This window comes from Lepus europaeus, chromosome 5 (assembly GCF_033115175.1).
Source record: "Lepus europaeus isolate LE1 chromosome 5, mLepTim1.pri, whole genome shotgun sequence".
In the NCBI taxonomy this organism is placed as follows: Eukaryota; Metazoa; Chordata; class Mammalia; order Lagomorpha; family Leporidae; genus Lepus; species Lepus europaeus.
In genome coordinates, this window is record NC_084831.1 from 130918122 (window position 1) to 130938464 (window position 20343).

The following is a 20343-nucleotide window of genomic DNA, read 5'->3' on the forward strand; positions in this document are numbered from 1 at the left end:
AGAAGAGACTATAGACAAAGACAGAAGCAAGGAGACCTCTTAGGATGCTACTTAGGTTATTACAAGAGGTGTCAGTGTTATGTGTCAACTAGGACTTTTTAAAAATACAGAAGTGATTTGGTTTACTGTGTTAGTAGTAAAAGTATTGCAGCATGGAAAGATTCTGAGCGTCCTGGGAGGAAGAGACAAGATTTCCTGACCCACTGCATGTGGCGGGTGAAGGCAGGGGGCAGTCAAAGGATCTGGGTTTGAGTAGCTGGAAACTGGAATGGCCATTTCCTGACACGGTGAAGGCTGTGACGAATGGGCCAAGGGTTGGGGGTAGAGGAGGAGGATTTCAGATTGGGCAATTTGGAGATTCCTGTTAAGTGTCACAGCACAGTTCACGAGCACAGCCTGGGAGTCAGGCGGCCCAGCATGCCTCTGCTTGCCACTTACCTTTGGGTCCCTGGAAAACCCATTCACCTCTCCGAGCCTGTCTCCTCTCCTGTGGGGTGGGTGCGGCTGACCTGGAGAATCTGAAGGCGTCCTCTTTCCCAACAGGTCAAAAGCCAAGGATATCTTTTTGCCCTCGTGTGGGTGGCGTTTCCTCTAAGAAGGGGATCTAAGAATCTTTCCCTTCATTGGTTTTTCATCCAGACTCAGCCTCTCAGGAATGAGGCTCCAGGGCAATGGGGAGCCTGCCGGGACTGACTAACCTCCTTGTTCCCCTGGCCTCAAGGGGACACCACCTCCCTACTCTAAGATCCATTAAGATGCACCAGTGACACTGTGTACCTGCTTGCATTCACTGGCTAATTAACTGTCCTCTTCAATTTATATATGTTACTTAACAGAAAGACTTTTCGATCTGTGAAAGGAACAAAAAGCACTTTTGGATTTTTTTCCTTGACACTGGAATAGCCCAACTAACTCACATTATAAATTAAAAGCTGTAATGGCTCGAAGGCACACTGATGGTCTCTGAATGAGAAGGCTAGATGTGTCAGACCTAGTGATGTCCATAATCCTAAAAGACCATGCGGTACACCAATTTCAAAGGATTTATAGCAGACCAAGCTTACAAAAGTCCAGAGAGTGAAATCAAACCTGAAGTTTTCCCCAGAGTGAGATCTAGGCTTACAAGGGAGAATTTGGCTCCAACTTGAAGGTCAGTGTGATGTTCCACTGACAGAGCCAAGTACAAGGACCCTGGAACCTTAGCTCTGAGAGTTGTTGCCTGACTATCACCAAGAAAGGAGGGAGAGGCTCCAAGGTGGGGACCACCAGCAGAGGATGGGTGACCACGATGGAGGAAGATGCTCCTTGCTCTTTACTCTGGAAACATCTCCTAGGGTAAAGGGACATTCAATTGCAACTCTTGAAAAGTCATGGTGGGGCCGGCACTGTGTACAGCGGGTGAAGCCATCGTCTGCAGTGTCGGCATCCCATGTGGGCACCAGTTCAAGTCCTGGCTGCTCCACTTCTTATCCAGCTCCCTGCTATGGCCTGGGAAAGCAGTGGAAGATGGCCCAAGTGCTTGGGCCTCTTACACCCGCATGAAAGACCCAGAAGAAGCTCCTGGCTCCTGGCTTCAGATCAACCCAGCTCTGGCCATTGCAGCCATTTGGGGAGTGAACCAATGGATGGAAGACCTCTCTCTCTCTCTGCTTCTCCTCTCTCTGTGTGACTCTGACTTTCAAATAAATAAATAAATCTGAAAAAAAAAAAAAAAAAGAAAAGAAAAGTCATGGTACCCTGAGTCATCCTAAGTCTTACTTCAAACTTCTCCCTTGCACACAGTCTAAGGCACAGGGGCTCTTCGCTATGTACCTATCTCCTACAGCTATTCAGATGCAAACTCCTCTCTCTTGAGTGGAGAGTCTCACCTTCCCTCTTCATGCCCATGACAAGGCACTTCTGATAGCGACAGTACTGGCAGCGGTTGCGCTGACGCTTGTCAATGAGGCAGTCTTTATTATCCCGGCATGTGTAGATGAGGTCTTTCCTTATGGTTCTCTTGAAGAAGCCTTTGCAGCCTTCACAGCTGTACACTCCATAGTGCTTTCCTGGGTGCAAGAAAAGAACACCCCATCAGCTGTTCTTGTGTTAACTGCATCTTTCATTCATAAGAACCCCTCGGTTATCCCTTGCTCCAAGGAAACAGGCACATCATCTGGGCACTGGGACAGAAAGCAGAGAATAGCTAGCAGAGAATGTGGGCAGGATCACAGGACCCAAACTAAGAGTAAATGCACCTTTCCTCCTGTCTTCCTTCTGGGTCACTAATCCCAGAAGGCATTGTTAGGAAATTCCTGGCCCGAGGTTATGTTTACATTTATTTTATCAAGGCAACTTATGGGTTTGATTAAACAAATGGTGCACCTCGGTGTGAGACAAATGTGTATACATTAAATGATATGTATGCTTGGCATGTATTATGTAGGAGGAAGAGAACCACAGTCTAACTACTGCTTCCTCATAATTGAGGCCCAAATTCGTAGGAAGCCTACTTAAAATTCTTATCCTTTACCATAATCTATGAGCAGAATCTTGACTTAAGAATTTGTAAGGGCTATGCTTGTGGAAGAAATAAATTGGTATATGATCCTTATAGCATAATAGGATACTCTGTGTTGCAATATGACATAAAGCTCCTAATGAAGGTGGTTTTGCTTGACCCACAATAATCTGTTGCCCATTTCATTGCCCTTATTACCTGACCCAAGAATTCCACTTTCATTGCCCCAGGCAGGTATGGCTAATTTGAGCCAGGAGAGCCACCATGCCCATCCACACACAGGCATCATGAATCAATCACAATCCTCTCTCTAAGTAGAAGTCGGCTCTGGACTACATGGCAGGCACCAATGCTCAGTTGGTTGGAATTGCTGAACTTGACAATTATAAGGAAACAGATCATCGAAAACATACTTTTATCTGTGATGCCATTTAGCTGTAGACCTGACAGGACTTTCTGTTTTAGTTAGGTTGACCTTAAAATGCATGTGAAGTCCCTGAGACTGAGCAGATGTAAACATCTGTGTCACCAGAGCTTATATTTCAGAGGAAATCACCCTAGGATGAAATGGCGGATGGAGATAGCCGTTTGATGAAAAGTCAGTCCGTGCCTAATTAGCTGACTCAACTCTCTCTCAACTCACAGTAATGATAAATACGGGATTTTTTATCTTGGGCACAAAGAATTGAATGCTCTCAGCCCTAAAATATTTGTCTTTGAGAAACATGGGACCAATTTGTCAACTGTATGACGCAGTCATTCCCAGGGCTTTTCAACATATGAATAAACCACCCAGACTTTGAACTAAAATAACCGTAGCAGGGAAAATGTTCTATTGGGTTGTGACTGGCTTTCTGTTATGTCCATGGCCAAGTCTGCACGATCTGAAAGTCGTTTTGAGAGCAAGCCAACACCAGCCATGTAGCCTCAAAGTTCCAGGCACCTGGAATTCTCCAGGCATAGCCCCAACCATAGTGGCTTTGATGATGATGAGAAGATGAGGAAATAGGCTTCCCTGTCTTATTTAAATCATCAAACCAGACTTTCGAATGTGTTCAAAATTGGTGAGGAGAGCAACAGGGGGCAGAAGGGATGGACAGCAAGGGAAAGAAGTCAGGAGAGAAACTATTTTGGCAAAGCTGAAGAGGTCCAAAGAAGATAAATTTGTGACAACACATTTGCTTCTGATCATAAAAATCGGTTTAACATCCAGAATTTTGTAGAAGGAAATATACTAAAATATTAAAGGGCTTCACTTTCTTGGGGACATTCCTCATGATGTTTTATTTTCCTTTGTACTTTTCTAGTCCTTCTAAATGTGTTTATATTGGGATGTTGCTTTTATAATTATTTATTTGGAGCTTTTTTATGATCATCAAAAATAATGTTTTTAAAATTAAGGAAAATCTAGCTTGGTAATCACAACAGCTTCTCTTTCCCAGATATACATGCAGTTGTGTCACTCCAGAGAGGAGCTTCCAACAGTTTCAGTGACTCTAACCTTCCAAAGTAAAATTGTGCTTTTAAATCATAGAGACTGGGAGCAGACGTTGTGGTGCGGTGAGTTAAGATGCCTCTTGGGATGCCCAATCCCACATCAGAGTGCCTGGAATCAAGTCCTGCCTCTGCTTCCTACCCAGCTTCCTGCTAATGCACCTGAGAGGCAGCAAATGAGAGCCCAAGTATTTCACCAAGTATTTCAGGTCCTGTTGCCCATGTGGGAGACCCAGATGGAGCTCCAGGCTCCTGGTTTCTACCTGGCCCAACCCTAGCTGTTACAGTGATTTGGTGAGTGAGCTTCTCTCCCCACTACCCCCAACCACCTCTATTATTCTGCCTTTCTTTCTTTTTTCTTTTCTTTTCTTTTTTTTTTTTTTTTGACAGGCAGAGTTAGACAGAGAGAGAGAGAGAGAGAAAGGTCTTCCTTCCATTGGTTCACTCCCCAAATAGCTGTTATGGCCGGTGCACCACGCTGATCCAAAGCCAGGAGCCAGGTGCTTCTCCTGGTCTCCCATGCGGGTGCAGGACCCAAGGACTTGGACCATCCTCCACTGCACTCCCGGGCCACAGCAGAGAGCTGGACTGGAAGAGGAGCAACCGGGACAGAATCCGGCACCCTTACAGGGACTAGAACCCAGGGTGCCGGCACCGCAGGCAGAGGATTAGCTCAGTGAGCCATGTGCTGGCCTTATTCTGCCTTTCAAATAAATAAAACTTGGGGCTGGCATTGTGGTGCCGCGAGTTAAGATGCCACCTATGACATCAGCATCCATTATCTAATACAGGTCTGAGTCCCTACTGCTCCAATTCTGATCTAGTTCCTTGCCAACGTGCCTGGGAATACAGTGAAAGATGACTCAAGTGTTTGGACCCCTGCCACCCACGTGAGAGACCTGGCTGGAGTTCTCGGCTTCTGGCTTTAGACTTGCCCAACCCCAACTGTTGTGGCCATTTGGGGAGTGAACCAGCAAACAGAAGATTGATTTCTCCCTCTCCCTCTTCCTCCCCTTCCCCCCTCCCCTCCTCCTCCTTTGTGTATGTCTGTATGTGTGTGTGTCCCCCCTCTCAGTGTGTAACTCTGCCTTTCAAATAAATAAAATAAATCTTTAAGGGGGGTTGGTACTGTGGCATAGTGGGTAACTCCAGCACCCCATGCATGTGCCGATTCGAGTCCCATCTACTCCACTTCTGATCCAGGGCTCTGCAGATGGCCTGGGAAAGCAATGGAAGATGGCCTAAGTGCTTGGGCCCCAGTACCCATGTGGGAAATCTGGAAAAAGTTCCTGGCTCTTAGCTTTGGATCAGCCCAGCTCTGGCCATTGTAGCCATTTGGGGAGTGAACCAGCAGATGGAAGACCTTGCTATCTTTCTCTCTCTCTGTCTGTAACTCTGCTACTCAGATAAATGAAGAAACTTTTACAAATGAATAATTAAATCTTTAAAATAAATAAGTACATCTTCATCAAAATAAGTTCATGGAGCCTGCAGTCTGTGAAGCCAGGGACAGAAATTTAGAGGCTAGCCCCCAGCTGGACCATCCTAAAGGGCCATTTCCCTTTCACGAGATGCATAGTATCCAGGTGGGTGCTGAGCAAGCCTCTTTCCTGGGACCACATCCATGGGCAGCTGGGAGGGCACGGGGTCCAGTGCATACCTGAGGATCTGTCGCCACAAATGGCACAGATGTGTTTAACCAGAGATCCAGGACTGGTGGACGGGTAGTTCATGTTTCCAATCCCAGGAAGCCCTGGTAAGGGTTTGATGTCCTCTGAACTGCTGATGCTGTTGACCACATTTAGCTGCAAGAGAAAAAAAAAGCACAATAAAGCACACAGCCAGGGTAAACCCAATCCTCAGGGCCATGCAGTGAGGGCCTACTGGAGAAAAACAAGTTCTATTTCAGGAACTCATTCCCAAGTACAGAACATGTGAAACTCCCTACCTGCGATATGGATTTAAGAGAGAGGGGAAAAAAGAATGGTGACATGAGGGGAAGGAAATCATTTCCAGAAGCCAAAACCTAAAGCTAAAATCACAACACATCTCCATTAGAGTCTCTAATTTTATTCTTTCAACACACATGTTTCACCGAGCTAGAAATCCATGCTGAACAGTACACCTAGTACAATGTCAGCTGTGCATTTTTAAATTTTTTATCAACTACTGGCTGCCTATTCAGCAGTGCTCCAAGAGGAGTTGCAGCCCTCAGGCAAAAGACTTAGACTCTAAGAGAGCCAAGTAGAAAATGCAAATCCATTCATTAGTCAATCAGTAGACATTCTCTGAGCATCCACCACACCAGGCACTGTGCCAGGCTCTGGGGTACAAAAGCAAACACAAATGCACACCCAGCAGGAGTTCACAGTAAATGGAAGAGAAGGGGTGTGCAATGATAATCTTTATGAGCCCAATGAAAATGCTAACCTTGACATACAAATCATTGCAATGGCACCAAAAACTGGGTAGAAAGCTCCAGATCATGGTTTTGAACCATGTTTGTAACCAACAGGGTGTCTTCCCATGAAATTATAAAACCTGTAGAGCCAGACACCATACCTTTTCTGCCCAGAGCTTGACGTGGGGCCCAGTACAAAGAATGGAGCTGATAGACTGGAAAGACTGAATATATGATCTTTTCCCTTATCCTTATCACAAGTAAATGTTACCTCCCCACCGTCAGCTCTGAGCTGCCCAGTGCTCCTGGGGAGATAAAAGATGCTGCAGGAGGTAACTCAGATAACTGTTTTATAGCCATCAAAGGAAACAAGTCAAATAAACATGAACCAGTCATCCAATGGGCACTATTTCTGAGGGCCATGTTATAGAGCAACATTCTAAGGGCTGTGAAAGGAGGCACCAAACCTAGAAGGTATGTCTGCCATTCCTCAAATGTGCACAATTTCTTAGAGGAGTCAGAGCATGTACAAAGATTGAGAAAACTTACAAGTTGGTTTAAATGAAGGTGGTGAAAGTATGCATGTGTGGGGCTGGCGCTGTGGTGCAGCGGGTTAAAGCCCTGGCCTGTAATGCCTGCGTCCCGTATGGGTGCTGGTTCAGGTCCTGGCTGCTCCTCTTCCAATACAGCTCTCTGTTGTAGCCTGGGAAAGCAGTGGAAGATGGCCTGGGTCCTTGGGCCCCTCCCTGCACCCATGTGGGAGACCCCGAGGAGGCTCCTGGCTCCTAGCTTCAGATCGGTGCAGCTCCAGCCAATGCAGCCAGTTGGGGAGTGGACCAACAGATGGAAGAACTCTCTCTTTCTCTCTTCCTCTCTCCCTCTCTCTCTCTCTCTCTGCCTCTCCTTCCTCTCTGTGTAACTCTGACTTTCAAATAAATAAATCTTAAAAAAAAAAGAAAGTATGCATGTGTGTAGGTGTCCTGTAGAGACATCTGATAAATAGCTGGGGGCTGAGGGTGGGGGGTGGGCCCTGACTTCCTATGTCTGTCTGAATTTGAATCATGCAACCAGAGTGACTGTACTTCTCAAACTGACCCAAAGGTAGGATTTTCATCTCTATTTAAGGTTTTTGGGATAGAAGGAGTGATCAATAAAACATAAACAACAATGGAGCAGGAGTTAGGTTCCTTCTAAATTTACCAGGTTTTCAATTCACTAAGCACGGTGGGTGGACAGAGGCTCTGGGTTAAATGCCATGGGGGATACAAAATGGAAGACCCTGCCTTCAGTGCCTTCCTTTGGAATCAAAGTCACCAGGAATTTTTAAAAAATAATTTGTATAGAGGATGGAAACACATATTTGATGGGAGAATATTCTCTTCTGCTCCTTTATAAATGTTTCAAAAGTTTACCTACTTGAGGGGCAGAGAGACAGATGGACAAGCAGAGCTCTCATTCACTGGTCTGCGCCCCACAGTGCTCTGAGACTTGACCAGGCTGAAGCCAGGAGCCAGGAACTCAATTCAGGAGTGACAGGGACCCAACAGGTACCACCTGCTGCCTCTCAGGGTCTGCTTTAGCAAAAATCTGGAGTTAGGAGCTGGGTATCAAACCCATGTACTCTGATATAGAATGTGGGGATTTCTAAAAATACTCATGTATTTATTTGAAATGCAGAGAAACAGAAAGAAAGAAAGAAAGAGACAGAGAAATAAAGAGATAGTCCCATCCACTGATTTACTCACCAAATGACCACAATAGCAGGGACTGGGCCAGGCAAAGACCAGAGAAGCCAGCAACATGATTAGGTTTCCTACATGGGTGGTAGGGACCAATTACTTGAGCCGTAACTTGCTGCCTCCCAGGGTGCACATTAGCAGAAAGCTGGAGTTAGAAACAGAGCCAGGACTCCAACCCAGGAATTCCAATATGGAATGCAGGTGTCCTAAACATCATCGTAACCGCTATGCTCAACACTTGCCCACAGATGTAGGCACCTTAACCACTAGACCAAACAGCTGTCCTCCCTACTGCTTTTTCATACAGGTTTAAGACACAACATCTGGAATCTGTGACCAGTATTTTGTTCTAATTTGGTGTAGTACAGAGATTCTCAATCCTGGACACACACAAATGAGCTTTGTAAAAACCGATGGCTAGGGCCCCTGCCTAGAGACTGGCTCAGTACATCTGTTGGTACTGGCATTTGCTTAAGTGCACCAGATGATGCTAATGTGCAGCCAGGGTTAAGGACCACTGTTGTGATGGGAATTCTGTCAGTGTGATTTTAGGCAACAACTTTTCCTAAGTGGCTCAAACAGAAATTAGCACTTAGATCCACCCCATGAAATGGAAGGTCAGACGACCCCATGGAGCAAGTACTCCAGCTGACCTTGGCTCTGTTCCCAAATCCTCAGACAGACAAGCAAGCTCAAGGGGAATAAACACAGGAGGTTACCATCACCTGGGACTCCAGAGAACCTAAATTCCTACTCCTCCACTCCATCTCCAGCAGGGTCAGCTCCACTGTCACCAGGCCACAGCGACCACAGAAGAATTATTGCCAGGGGCTGGCGCTGTGGTGTAGCAGATAAAGCTGCTGGCAATGCCAGCATCCCATATGGGTGCCAGTTCAAGTCCCGGCTGCTTCACGTCTGATCCAGCTCTCTGCTGTGGCCTGGGAAAGCAGTAGAAAATGATTCAAGTCCTTGGGTCCCTGCACCCGCGTGGGAGATCTGGAGGAAGCTCCTGGCTCCTGACTTCAGATAGGCGCAGCTCTAGCCATTGTGGCCAATTTGGGAGTGAACCAGTGGATGGAAGACCCCCCCTTCTCTCTCCACCTCTGCCTCTGCCTCTCTGTAACTCTGCCTTTCAAATAAATAATTTTTTTTTTTTTTAAAAAAAAGGAAAAAAAGAATCATTGCCACCATCTATGCCAAGACTGCTGTGTGCTAATGTGTTCTTCCAATCTCCACACAACCAAAGGGGTCTTCCTATTTTCCAAATGAGGGAAATCAGCCTGAAAGTGGCATATTCATTTGTTCATTCAGAAATACCATGGAGGTAACCAAAAGAAAAAAGACACAGGAACCCACCTCAAGGAACTGGCCACTAATGAGACTCAAAGTCAGTCTGGGGTAGTATAGGAAGGAAAGATTGCATACTATCGAGACCAAGGAAGACTTCCTAAAAGAGGTGGCATTTCAGCCGGGGCTTGAAATCTTCAAAAACAGATAGGATTTGGATGGGCCAATGTTGGGAAATAGGCTGTGAGAGCAGAAGCCCAGAGAGAAGCCTGATGTTTGTGGAGCTGGTGTATCCAGAGGATGGCTGGGAGAGGAGGGTGGCAACAGAGCCTGGAGCCTTGATTGCTAGGAAGATGGATATAGTTTGGGAGGCAGTAAAGAGCCACTGCAGGTTTGCGGCAAGGAAAAAATGCCCTTGAAACTACCTCGGTGAACCGAATGAGACAGCAGCATGAGAAGAGGTCAGAGGAGACACCCAAGGCTACTGTACCTGGTTAGGTACCAGGTGAGGTTCCTTGCCAGGTCTGAGTTAGACCTGGGGGTACAAAGAACAGCAGGGTCTTGGTTCCCAGGTAATTGCTCTTCCTTCATCACACTGTCTGTCTTGAGTGGCAGGAGATTCTCAGTTCTCATCTGCCCTAGCAGCTTCCCGTGCACTTCAGGCATTGGCCAGCAACTCCTGAAAGGGAAGACTTTCTTTGGGGCACCCTCTCCCTGATCAGAGTGAGCAGTCCTTCCCCAACACAGCTACTCTTCATGAGTCAGGACAGTGGTAAGAGAGGGAGGCTGGGACAGGTGAGTGGACGTTCTCTCTTCTGTCCATCTCTCTGGCTGGCTTGGGCTTTGTGTGGGCTCAGAGCAATGGCAGATGAGATCTGAGGCAACCATTAGAGCACAAACCCATTAACTGCCTTGCTCAGAGGCCCCAAACCCCTGCTGTCTTGTTCCATTAGAAGCAGCCCTGCTGGAAGAGGCACTTTAGAGCCAAGATTCACCACATGGTCCCACCTGCCCCTGCACACAGGCTGGCTGCTCCCTGAAAACAGGATAGAAATGTGCTTGGCTGCTGGCTTGGCTGGCTGCCCTGTGCAGATCCAGCCAGCGACCCAATGCTTCCTGCATGCTTGCACATCAGGTCCCACATTTCTGAACTGTCTTCAGCCCAAATTCCACAAACAGCCAGGCTGCAAGCAGGTGCTCCTGTCCCAGGGTGCAGACTCCTCACGGTAGCATCCCTTTAATCTCATTCCATAACTATGTCTCGAGGAGTAATGAGCCTGGCCCCTGGGCCTGCGTTCCTGTCTGGACCTGTTCCTTCCTCACTCTGTGGTCTTGACCTGGTCCCTTCACTCGACAGACACTCCGTTTCCTCATTTTGAGATGAGTGGTTTTCAAACTGGCGGAGGGAGAGAGGGCTGTGCAGCAGCTGGGGGAGGGGGCAGAGGGAAGTGGAGGCCCCTCATCTGCTGCCCTGCTTCACCCAGGTCTGTTTTTAGTTAGCATGTATGTTGGGCTTCCAAATACACTTTCATTGGAAGCAGAGACTTTATGGCTTAATTTGTTTTCATCATCAGGCTGGATGACCTTTAAGGTCTATTCCAGCTCTAACATTTGCAATTTTAATTATCTAAATATTCTCTATAAAAATGCAAACAGGTTTGAAAGGATAATAATTCAGTTACCAATAAATACCTATGCAGCAATTACCAAGGACAGAACCCAGGTCAGTAAGCAGGGTTCAGGGAGGGGAGAAGACATATAGGGGCTGTTTAGAGTCCTGTCTGCAGACATCACACTGACAAACATCCGGCTTCATCTCTCACCCACACTCACACACACACTCCTACACACACATTCACACACTCACACACCCAAACACACTCACACACACTCATACACACACTCAGAATGTAGCTAGATCCCTAGATTTGAAAGCTACCTAAGAACTTCCCAATTATATGTTCAGTATGTTTGGGGATTGCTATCTTCCCCTAGATGCCTCCCAGAGCAGAGACTGAATCTTACTTTTTTTTTTTGGGGGGGGGGGGGGGTAGGGGTCTCTGAGTGCCTAGTACTGGGCCTGGTTCAATGAGTGCTTCTTGAAATGGATTGCCCTAGAACTTTGTCGCAATACAGTAAACCTAAATCAGGGTCTACCTAGGTGTGTAGTACACCCCAATGAGCAACACCAAAGCCAGCTTACTGCCATAGAGCACTGTGGAGCTTAAGCCATGGTTTTTCAAATCCACATCTCCTCTGCTGGTCGTGAAAAAATCCCTGCCCAGTAATCAGGGCCAGGATTTGTAACCCCACAGGAGAGAAAAGGAAACTGAAACAAAAAGTGGCTTGCAAAGGTTTGCGGGGTCTCTGCCTCCATCATGCTGGTTCTGTTCTCTTCACTCTTCAAAACCGAAAGCCCAGCCAGAGCAGAGAGAGAGAGAAACCCAAACAGCAGAATGACAGAGCACAGAGTGGGACACCGGCCGGCTGCTCCCACTCTGGGGCCCTCTCTCCCCACACATACCTTCCCCCTCCCATCCCCCCAACCCCCCCATCTGCACTTACCGGCTCACCGGAGGAGCCTGGGCCTGGGCTGGGATGGTAGGACACATGGGAACCGTCTGTCCAGTTTGTCCCAAGCACCACTCACAGTGGCTCCCCACACCAAGGCCTGTTGTCCTGTGTCACCGGCCCACTGGGGGAAGTCCTGCTGCCATGAGCTCCGGAGCCCAAGCTCGGAACACAGCTCGGTATCAGAGGCTGCTGAGCTTGCCCCAGCACTTGGCAAGCTTAATATAGCTTCCCAAAGTCAAAGGTGGCCTCGGCCTCTGCACACAGCCCGGTTGGCCAAGCCCAAAGCTTTCAGCTGACCTTTCAACCCTAAAGCCTCTGTACAGACATACAGTCCAGGAATAGCGGCCCTGTCACTCACACGGCCACGGAGATGAATTTACTGGCCAGGTTTGGCCCAATCAGACTTGAGTATGGTTGCTAAAAGTGGCCTCAGAGGAACACTGCCTTGCCCACTTCCTACCCATGGGCCCTGCCACTCTCTCTCTCTCTCTCTCACTTCACCTTGTTTTGCTTCTTCATAAAATGTTTGGTCTTTGAAACAATCTTGTTTGTTCTTTAGGTGTGTGACTGTCTTGCCTGCTACTGTGTGATTGCCACAAGAAGCAAAGACTTTAGTCACCTTGTTCAATGCTTGTCCCCTTAACCCAGGGCAGCACCAAGTAGATCCTGCTGTGTTGCAGGTCCTCGTAGTTTTCTTGAGCCAAGGTTAATGCCCTTTGTAAATCATGCATTCATCTAAGAACTTGGATGTATCTTTCTGTTTCTAACTACTGGCTTTAACTTACCCTCCTGGGACCCACTCAGAGAGAGAAAGGAATAATCAGACCTCACACATGCTGGAGGAGAGGGTAGCAGGAGCTCTGCTGGTGCCCGTGGGTGCGAGTGGCCATGGCTGATGCCTGGTCCTCTCTCCTCTGGGGAGCCTTCTCTCATGGGATCAAGGAGTGTGGATGGGCAGTTCCTACATCCCCACTCTCTGCTCCCCTTGAGCTCTGCCCATACATCTCTGACAGTAACTACACCCTCATATTGCAACTTATCTGCAACAATGTGGCCACTGCCCCCACAAGGTCCCTGGGGAACACTGATTACCCATTGTTGAACCCATAGCAGCCAATGGGAAGACCACTGCCCACGTCAGCGTTAGGTGGATGCAGCATCAGGAATGCAGAGCCAGGAGTCAGGAGGCCGCAGTTCTGATCCTGCCTGTGTTGCTGACAAATCACCTGAGCTCACCAAGCCTGGCTACTTCATTTGTGGAACAAAGGATTCAGGCAGGATGAGGGATCCCTGCCTAGACAGGGCTGGGGCTTTTGCAATCTGCACAAGGGTCAAAATACAAGGTGGGGGAGAAATGTGTATTTTCAAAAGATCCTACAGATAAGAACCATTCGATTCTCAATTGGGGTGGAAAAGGCTGACCACATGTGACCCACAGAAGTCCTTTACTGAGTTTTTGGAGTGCTTTAAAATCTTTGAATCTAATGGCATCCTACAGTCCTCAGCAGCTTCATTCACTCACTCACTTGTGTCACTCACCTGGCCCCAGCTCCTGTAATCACTACGATGGATTACCTCTAATCCAAGGAGCAACAAATATTTGAGGTTCTTCTTGCCTCTAAGATTCTGTGACTCCCCATGGCTTTGCTGTCACATACCTAACATGTGAGGTATCCCAGGAGAGAGTCTAGGCATGGTGTCCAAGTTTCTTCTGTATGAGTGGGAAATACTACAGGTACAAGGGGAAATCCCACCATGTCTTCGTGACCTAAATTCCAAGCTGGCTTCAGAACTGTGTTAGTATCCTCTAGGGAAGCAGGACCAATAGGCTCACTCGCTCTCTCTCTCTCTCCTCCCCTCCCCGTGTTTGTGTGTGTGTGTGTGTGTATGTGCAAGTACACTCACACACATCTATTAAGAAGTTATCTAATGGGAATAAGGAGGTTCACAAACCCTAGGTCCACAGTGGAGTGGGCAAGCTGGAGTCCCAGGGGAGCAAATGGCAGCGTCTCAAGGCCAGCAGATGTGAGACCCGCGAACAGCCAATGTTTCACCTCCATAGGCAGGGGAAAAGTGATGTCCCATCGTGGGGGGTCACTGGGCAGGAAAGTGCTCTTTTGCTCAGAGGCAGGTTGGTCCTTTTGTTTTATTCTGAACCTTCACCTGAGTTGGTGATGCCCACCTGCCTGGGAAAGGTGCACCTGCTAGACTCAATCTGCCTATTTAGATTAGGATCATCCAAAATACCCTTAGAAGCATTGAATCAGTGGGGTCCCTGACTGAAATCCAGGGAGGGGGGAAGGTGTGGTAGATGAGATTATTGGGCCAAATTCTTCACATCCCTTACACCATGTCTCTGTAGTACTTCTCATGGGGTTAGACACAGCCATCCCCCTGGCCCAGAGATGTTGGAAGCAGCCACATGATTGTCATAGGCCAGTGTGGTGGCACTGGGCATGTGTGAGCAGAGGCTTCCCTGGGCTTGCTGATGGGGTTTGGCCTTTTGGCCTGCTGTGAGACACCATGAGGAAAGAACAGCCCAGGAAACTGCTGCTCCCTTTGTCTGGGACATGAGGGACACATGTCCAGCCCACAGCTGAGCCCAGCTCACCCACCACTTGAAGCAAAGCCATCCTAGCCTAGTTCAGTCTTGTGAACAAGAAGGTAAATGTCTGTTCTGTTTTGGTAAGCCACTGTGAGCTTAGGATTGTTTATTATGCAACAAACGCCAACCTACAGGGTTGGGGGGAGGGGAGGGGAAGGGGGGAGGTGATGCTCTTGGGGGGCATTGCAGGAAAGAGTGAAAGGACGCCTGGCCATCCTGTAGGCTTTGCAGGGCAGCAACTCAGTGTCTACCATATCCCCTCCCCCTGTCATGGCAGAAGGCACCTGGAATTAAAGCAGTTTCCATAGCCTCAGAGGCAATAGGTATGCTGCATAGTCTGCCTTCTTCTGCATTTTTCCAAGTACAGCACCTGCCTATTCCCCATCAGCTGTAAGCTCACAAAGAGCAAAGACCATGTCCTGATTATTTCTGAATGTCCCTTAACAAGAGCATGTGGCACACCATGGACTCACTAGATGCTCATTACTGACTTAAGAAGAATAAAGGGGGTCCACCACTCTGATGACTTAGACCAAAACCACAAGGCAGGCTCAGCATTGGCCACAGCCTCCTGGACAGGAGTTGTCAGTCCCCAGCCTGAGGAATCGATGAATAAATGCCCTGCAGGGAAGTCGGCAGAGGCAACCCTACCCCTCCAGCAAGACACACTAGGCACTTGCTGGGAGCTGAGTCTGCTCCAGGAGCAGCCTGGTGAATCCAGTGAACATGGCTGGAAAGCCCATTGAGAGGGAGGATGCCTACCTGAGAGCTGGGTGGGGCGACCAAATTGATTCCTGGAGGGGCTGCCAGTGCTCCCGAGGGTGGGCCCATGGCAGAAGTGATGACTCGGTATGGAGAACCCAGGGCATTGAGGGGGGTCCCCACTGCACTCAGAGTCCGTGGAGTGCTCACTGGGGTGTCCGTGTAGCTGGGGTGGCTGTCCATGGGCTTCCCTGTGGACAGGGCTGCTGATGGGCTCATGGACGTGGAGCCAGTGTGACCAGGGGAGCCTGTAAAAGAGAACAGATGACAAGAGGTTGGGGGAAGCACAGAGGCGCACCTGCAGGGACAGAGGCCCAGGCCCATCCCCACTTTTTTCTCGTGTGTTCTTCCCTCCTTTTAGCCACAGCTGCACATCTGTGAACTCAGTGCTCATACCTACATGAAGCTGATAGTAGAAAGGCAAGCAAAAGACAAAGAGGAGAGAAGGCCTGCCTAGGACAGGTACTCAGTGAAGCTATCATTCTATGGAGACTCATCTAGAGTCCACTCTGGACACACAGCAAGTGCAACAAGGGCACAGCACACAATTCCCCAGGCCTGAGTTACTGTGGCCAAGGCAATGTGAGGGGTGAAGTGAGCAGGTGCCTGGGCTGCCCAAGAATTCCCCACCCTAAACTCTTCTTGCTCTGAGAATTAGGGCAAGGCTAAAATTCATTCACCCACATTCAACAAGCATTTATTAAGATGCCACATTATGGGTATCAGAGCTGGAGAGAACCCAGTTCTAGCCCCGGGGGTCTCATTCCACAATGATGATGGAGAAGGCAGGGGATGTTGCCATATGCCTGGATTACCATATCTTTCAAAGCTTTAGGACCAGAAGGTTATTTTTCTACCCACCTCTCCAGCACTCAGAAGGAGATTTGGAATGGCTGGGCATGGTGTTGTGGCCAAAGAGGCCAAAGAAGCACAGGAAAGCTTGGGAAGACAAGCCTAGGGATACCATTTCTGCCTCTGGAGGCAGGATGCTGTGGTCACAGATGTCTGGGGAATGGACTCTGGACTGAGGGGTGTGACAGCAGCATTGGCCAGGTGACTATCTGGTACCACTTTTCTCAGATCAATTGAGCCCTCATTCTCTTGTAGCCAGTGGTTATCTCAAGATGAAAGTGAAGGAAGGGGGCTGGCACTGTGGCACAGCAGGTTAACTCCCTGGCCTGAAGCGCCGGCATACCATTGAGTCCTGGCTACTCCTCTTCCAATCCAGCTCTCTGCTATGGCCTGGCAAAGCAGTGGAGGGTGGCCCAAGTCCTTGGGCCCCTGCACCCGTGTTGGGGAGCTGGAAGAAGCTCCTGGCTCCCAGCTTCAGATCCACGCAGCTCTAGCCATTGCTGCCAGTTGGGGAGTGAAACATCGGATGGAGGACGTCTCTCTGTCTCTCTCTCTCTGTCTCTCTCTCTCTGTCTCTCTCTGTCTCTCTTTCTCTGCCTCTCTTCTCTCTGTGTAACTCTGACTTTCAAATAAATAAATAAATAAATCTTAAAAAAACAAAAGTGAAGGAAGGCACCCTCTGGAGCCTCAGGAACCTGTTATGGAACATTCTCTGTAGAAGAGAACTCTACACAAAACAGCAGCAGCAAAGCAGAGACTGGAAAATACAATGGAGCAGCCCACCCTGAGTCATAGCACTGGATCCCGGTGCAGCAGGAGTGCAGAATATATGCAAAGAAACAATAGCAAAATACAAAGTACTTGAGAACTTTGTGGAAAAATGGAATTAAAAGTTTTTCTTATAGGGGCCAGCGCTGTGGTACAGTGGGTTAAACTGTTGTCCACAGTCCTGGTATCCCATATGGATACCAGTTTGAGTCCCAGCTACTCCACTTCTGATCAGCTCTCTGCTAATGAACCTGGGAAAGCAGTGGAAGATGACCAAGTACTCGGATCCCTGCACCCATGTAGGAGACCCAGATAAAGCCCCTGGCCCTCTGCTTCAGCCTTGCCCAACCCTGACCAACGTGGCCATTTGGGGAGTGAATCAGCAAATGAATGATCGCTTTCTCTCTGTCTCTCCCCCTCTCTCTGTGACTCTGCCTTTCAAATAAATAAGTAAACCTTTGAGAAAAAAGGTATGTTTATCTTGATGCAAAAAAATTAGAAATAGGTGCATAATAGTTTTTTCAAAATATGCATTTCTCCATGAATTGTGTGAAGACCCCTTGTAGTGGCAGTTGGCCCAATTACGGCATCCATGTTGTTCACGCAGATAGAAAGGAAGAGGACTTAAGTAGTCAGTCTACACAGCCTGCTGGAGCAGACACCCAGTTCTCAAATGCCTACCACGAGTCACACAGCACCCCACGCCGATACAGTGCTGAGCACAGTCAGTCTGGGGCCTCACCTTGTGTGCTCCAGGATTCATTCTACAAACTCTGCAATGTGCCTACTACTTGCAGGATACTTTCCTAAGCCTTTAAAAAAATGTTTATTTATTTATTGGAGAGGCAGAGTTACAGACAGAAAGAGGGAGAGACAGAGAGAAAGGTCTTCCACCAGTTGGTTCACTCCCCAAATGGCTGCAATGGCCGGAGCTGGGCTGATCTGAAGCCAGGATTCCTGGAGCTTCCACTAGGTCTCCTACAATGGATGTGGGGGCCCAAGCACTCAAGCCATCTTCCACTGCTTTCCCAGGCCATAAGCAGAGAGCTGGATTGGAAGAAGAGCAGCCAGGTCACGAACCGGCACCTATATGGGATGCTGGCACCACAGGTGGAGGCTTAACCTCCTACACCACAGCGCCAACCCCAGAAACTATTCTCAAACATAAATATCTCTCTGCAAAAACATCCACCTGGAGTTTCTCTTGGAGGTTTGGCAAGTTCAGTGAAGTTCTACTAGTGGCAAGAAGTCACACTCACATTCAAGGATGCTGTGCCTTCTAGTCCTTCTGTTAGGGAGTTTCAGTCCATCAGGGACCACTGTCTCATAAACAGATACACCCAAGACCCCACGTTCTAGGTATCACAACTGAGGATAAACCACAGGCTGTGGGTACACAGGGCAATGGTGAAGGAGTTCAACTTAACAGGTTAGGCATTTATTTTTCATCCTTAGTAACATCAGACAGTCTCCACATATCAACTCAGTGAGCCAGGGAGGATTACTTTGGTCTTTTGCAGATGAGAAAACCTGGGTTCCAACTCACCCCTCTGCTGCTTTCAGTTCCAGGAGCACCTGTCCCCACTCCCATTGTCTGCCCAAAGTCTGATTCAAGTGTCAACTCCTCCTGAAGCCCTCTTTGCCATTCTTGGTCTGGTCTGATATCATTGTTTTCTAGTAGTTGGTCATCTGTTCTTACTACTGTCTTAGCACTCATTACATTGTCTTGCCATATTTGTTTATTTCCCTGTCTTTTCCAAGAGACAAGTACCCTAGCATGGTACTTGGCATTGCCCAGGTAGTAAGCAGCAAAGCCTAGATCGCACTTGTCAATCTGAAGCCCATGCTCTCGCCTACATTTGCTGTCAAGGACAGCAAAGATGATTTGAGGAGCCATTCACATCACAAACCACAGGATGACTCAATTGCCAAGAGATCTCAAGCAGAAAGTTCATCCGAAGGAGAGAGAAGAGGGCGGCTTCCAAGAACTCCAACCAGGAAAAACAAACATCTCCCCAGCCAGCCACTGATCGGAAAGAACAATTTTAAACTCTTCTAAGGCCCTGGAAGGCTGTGACATTTAAAGAGGCCGAAGTCTGCATACCTTGAGTTGGTTACTAAGATAAACTGTGACAGGTGAGTTAGGAGTCAGCCCTGACTTGATGGGTAAGGAGCCGTGAATTCCACTGGGACGGCAGCTGTCCTGCTCCCACAGCCAAGCCATCCAAAGGAAACTGACTTTCCCCTCCAGCTCTGGCTTTCCAGACACACACCAAGGGGCCCTGCCACTCTCCTTCTGAGTCTGCTTTAAGCGGATCTCAGTGAGACTGAGCCTTTAGAGCTGTACCTCTGGGGTCAAGCCCAAGGCCTCATGCCAGGCCTAGAACAATGGGATAGGCAATGACAGAGTTAGTCTTGCATTCCCACCAACCTGAGCCTTCCCAAGAGATGGCACCTGCACCACCAGGGGGGAGGGACATTTTTGTGGGATGTAGGCAGACTCTTAGAAAATATTAATCGTTTTACTTTTTTTCTTCTAATTTCCTTCTGTTTATAGCAAGTGATTAGGTTCCCAATTTTTATATAAAATTATCTTCCTAAAGATAGCTATTTAAGCTTTTAAAAAAGCTTTTAGCCCGTAGTTAAGATGCCTATACACCACATCAGAGTGCCTGGGTTCCATTCCCAGCTCTGACTCCTGACCCCAGTTCCCTGTCAGTGCAGACTCTGGGAGGCAGCAGTGATTTGATACCCGGATTGTGTTTTTGGCTTCAGCTTTGTCGCTGGACCAGCCCTAGTCATTGTATGTATCTAGGGAGTGACTCAGCAGATGGGCTTCCTTGCTCTCTCCTTCCCTTCCTCCCAAATGTTTTGAAACATTTTGTAAAAAGAATCAGAGAGTGGAGACTGCGGTTCGGCAGCTAACCCACTGCTTGGGATACCCACATCCCACATCAGAGTGCCCACTCAGGTTCCTGCTAATGCCGACGCTGGGAGACAGCAGCTGATAACTCCAGTGTTGGGTCCCTGCCGCCCACGTGGGCGAGCTGACCGAGTTCCAGGTTCCTGGCTTTGGCCTGGCCCAGCCTCTGCTGTTGTGGGCATTTGCAGCGGAACCAGCAGATGAAAAGTCTCTCTCTCTCTCTCTCCTCTCTCTCTCTCTCTCTCTCTCTCTCTCTCGCCTTTCAAATAAATAAAAGTAAATCGGCCGGCGCCGTGGCTCAACAGGCTAATCCTCCGCCTTGCGGCGCCGGCACACCGGGTTCTAGTCCCGGTCGGGGCACCGATCCTGTCCCGGTTGCCCCTCTTCCAGGCCAGCTCTCTGCTGTGGCCAGGGAGTGCAGTGGAGGATGGCGCAAGT

General features: G+C 48.4%; 1 protein-coding gene across 3 annotated transcripts in view; it reads right to left on the reverse strand.

Moving 5' to 3' along the window:
- The window catches only part of RXRG (retinoid X receptor gamma), a 165005-nt gene that overhangs the window by 17374 nt on the left and 127288 nt on the right, over positions 1-20343 (reverse strand). For 2 of the 3 annotated variants that reach the window (XM_062193758.1, XM_062193757.1), the window contains 3 exons: positions 15363-15610; positions 5655-5799; positions 1869-2048 (listed from right to left, as the gene is read on the reverse strand). In XM_062193758.1, coding sequence (XP_062049742.1) covers positions 1869-2048; positions 5655-5799; positions 15363-15581 — 544 coding nt within the window. In that variant the 5' untranslated portion in view covers positions 15582-15610. Of the gene's footprint in view, positions 1-1868; positions 2049-5654; positions 5800-11986; positions 12222-15362; positions 15611-20343 lie in introns of those variants that run through there. The other variant, XM_062193759.1, reaches the window with a different exon arrangement.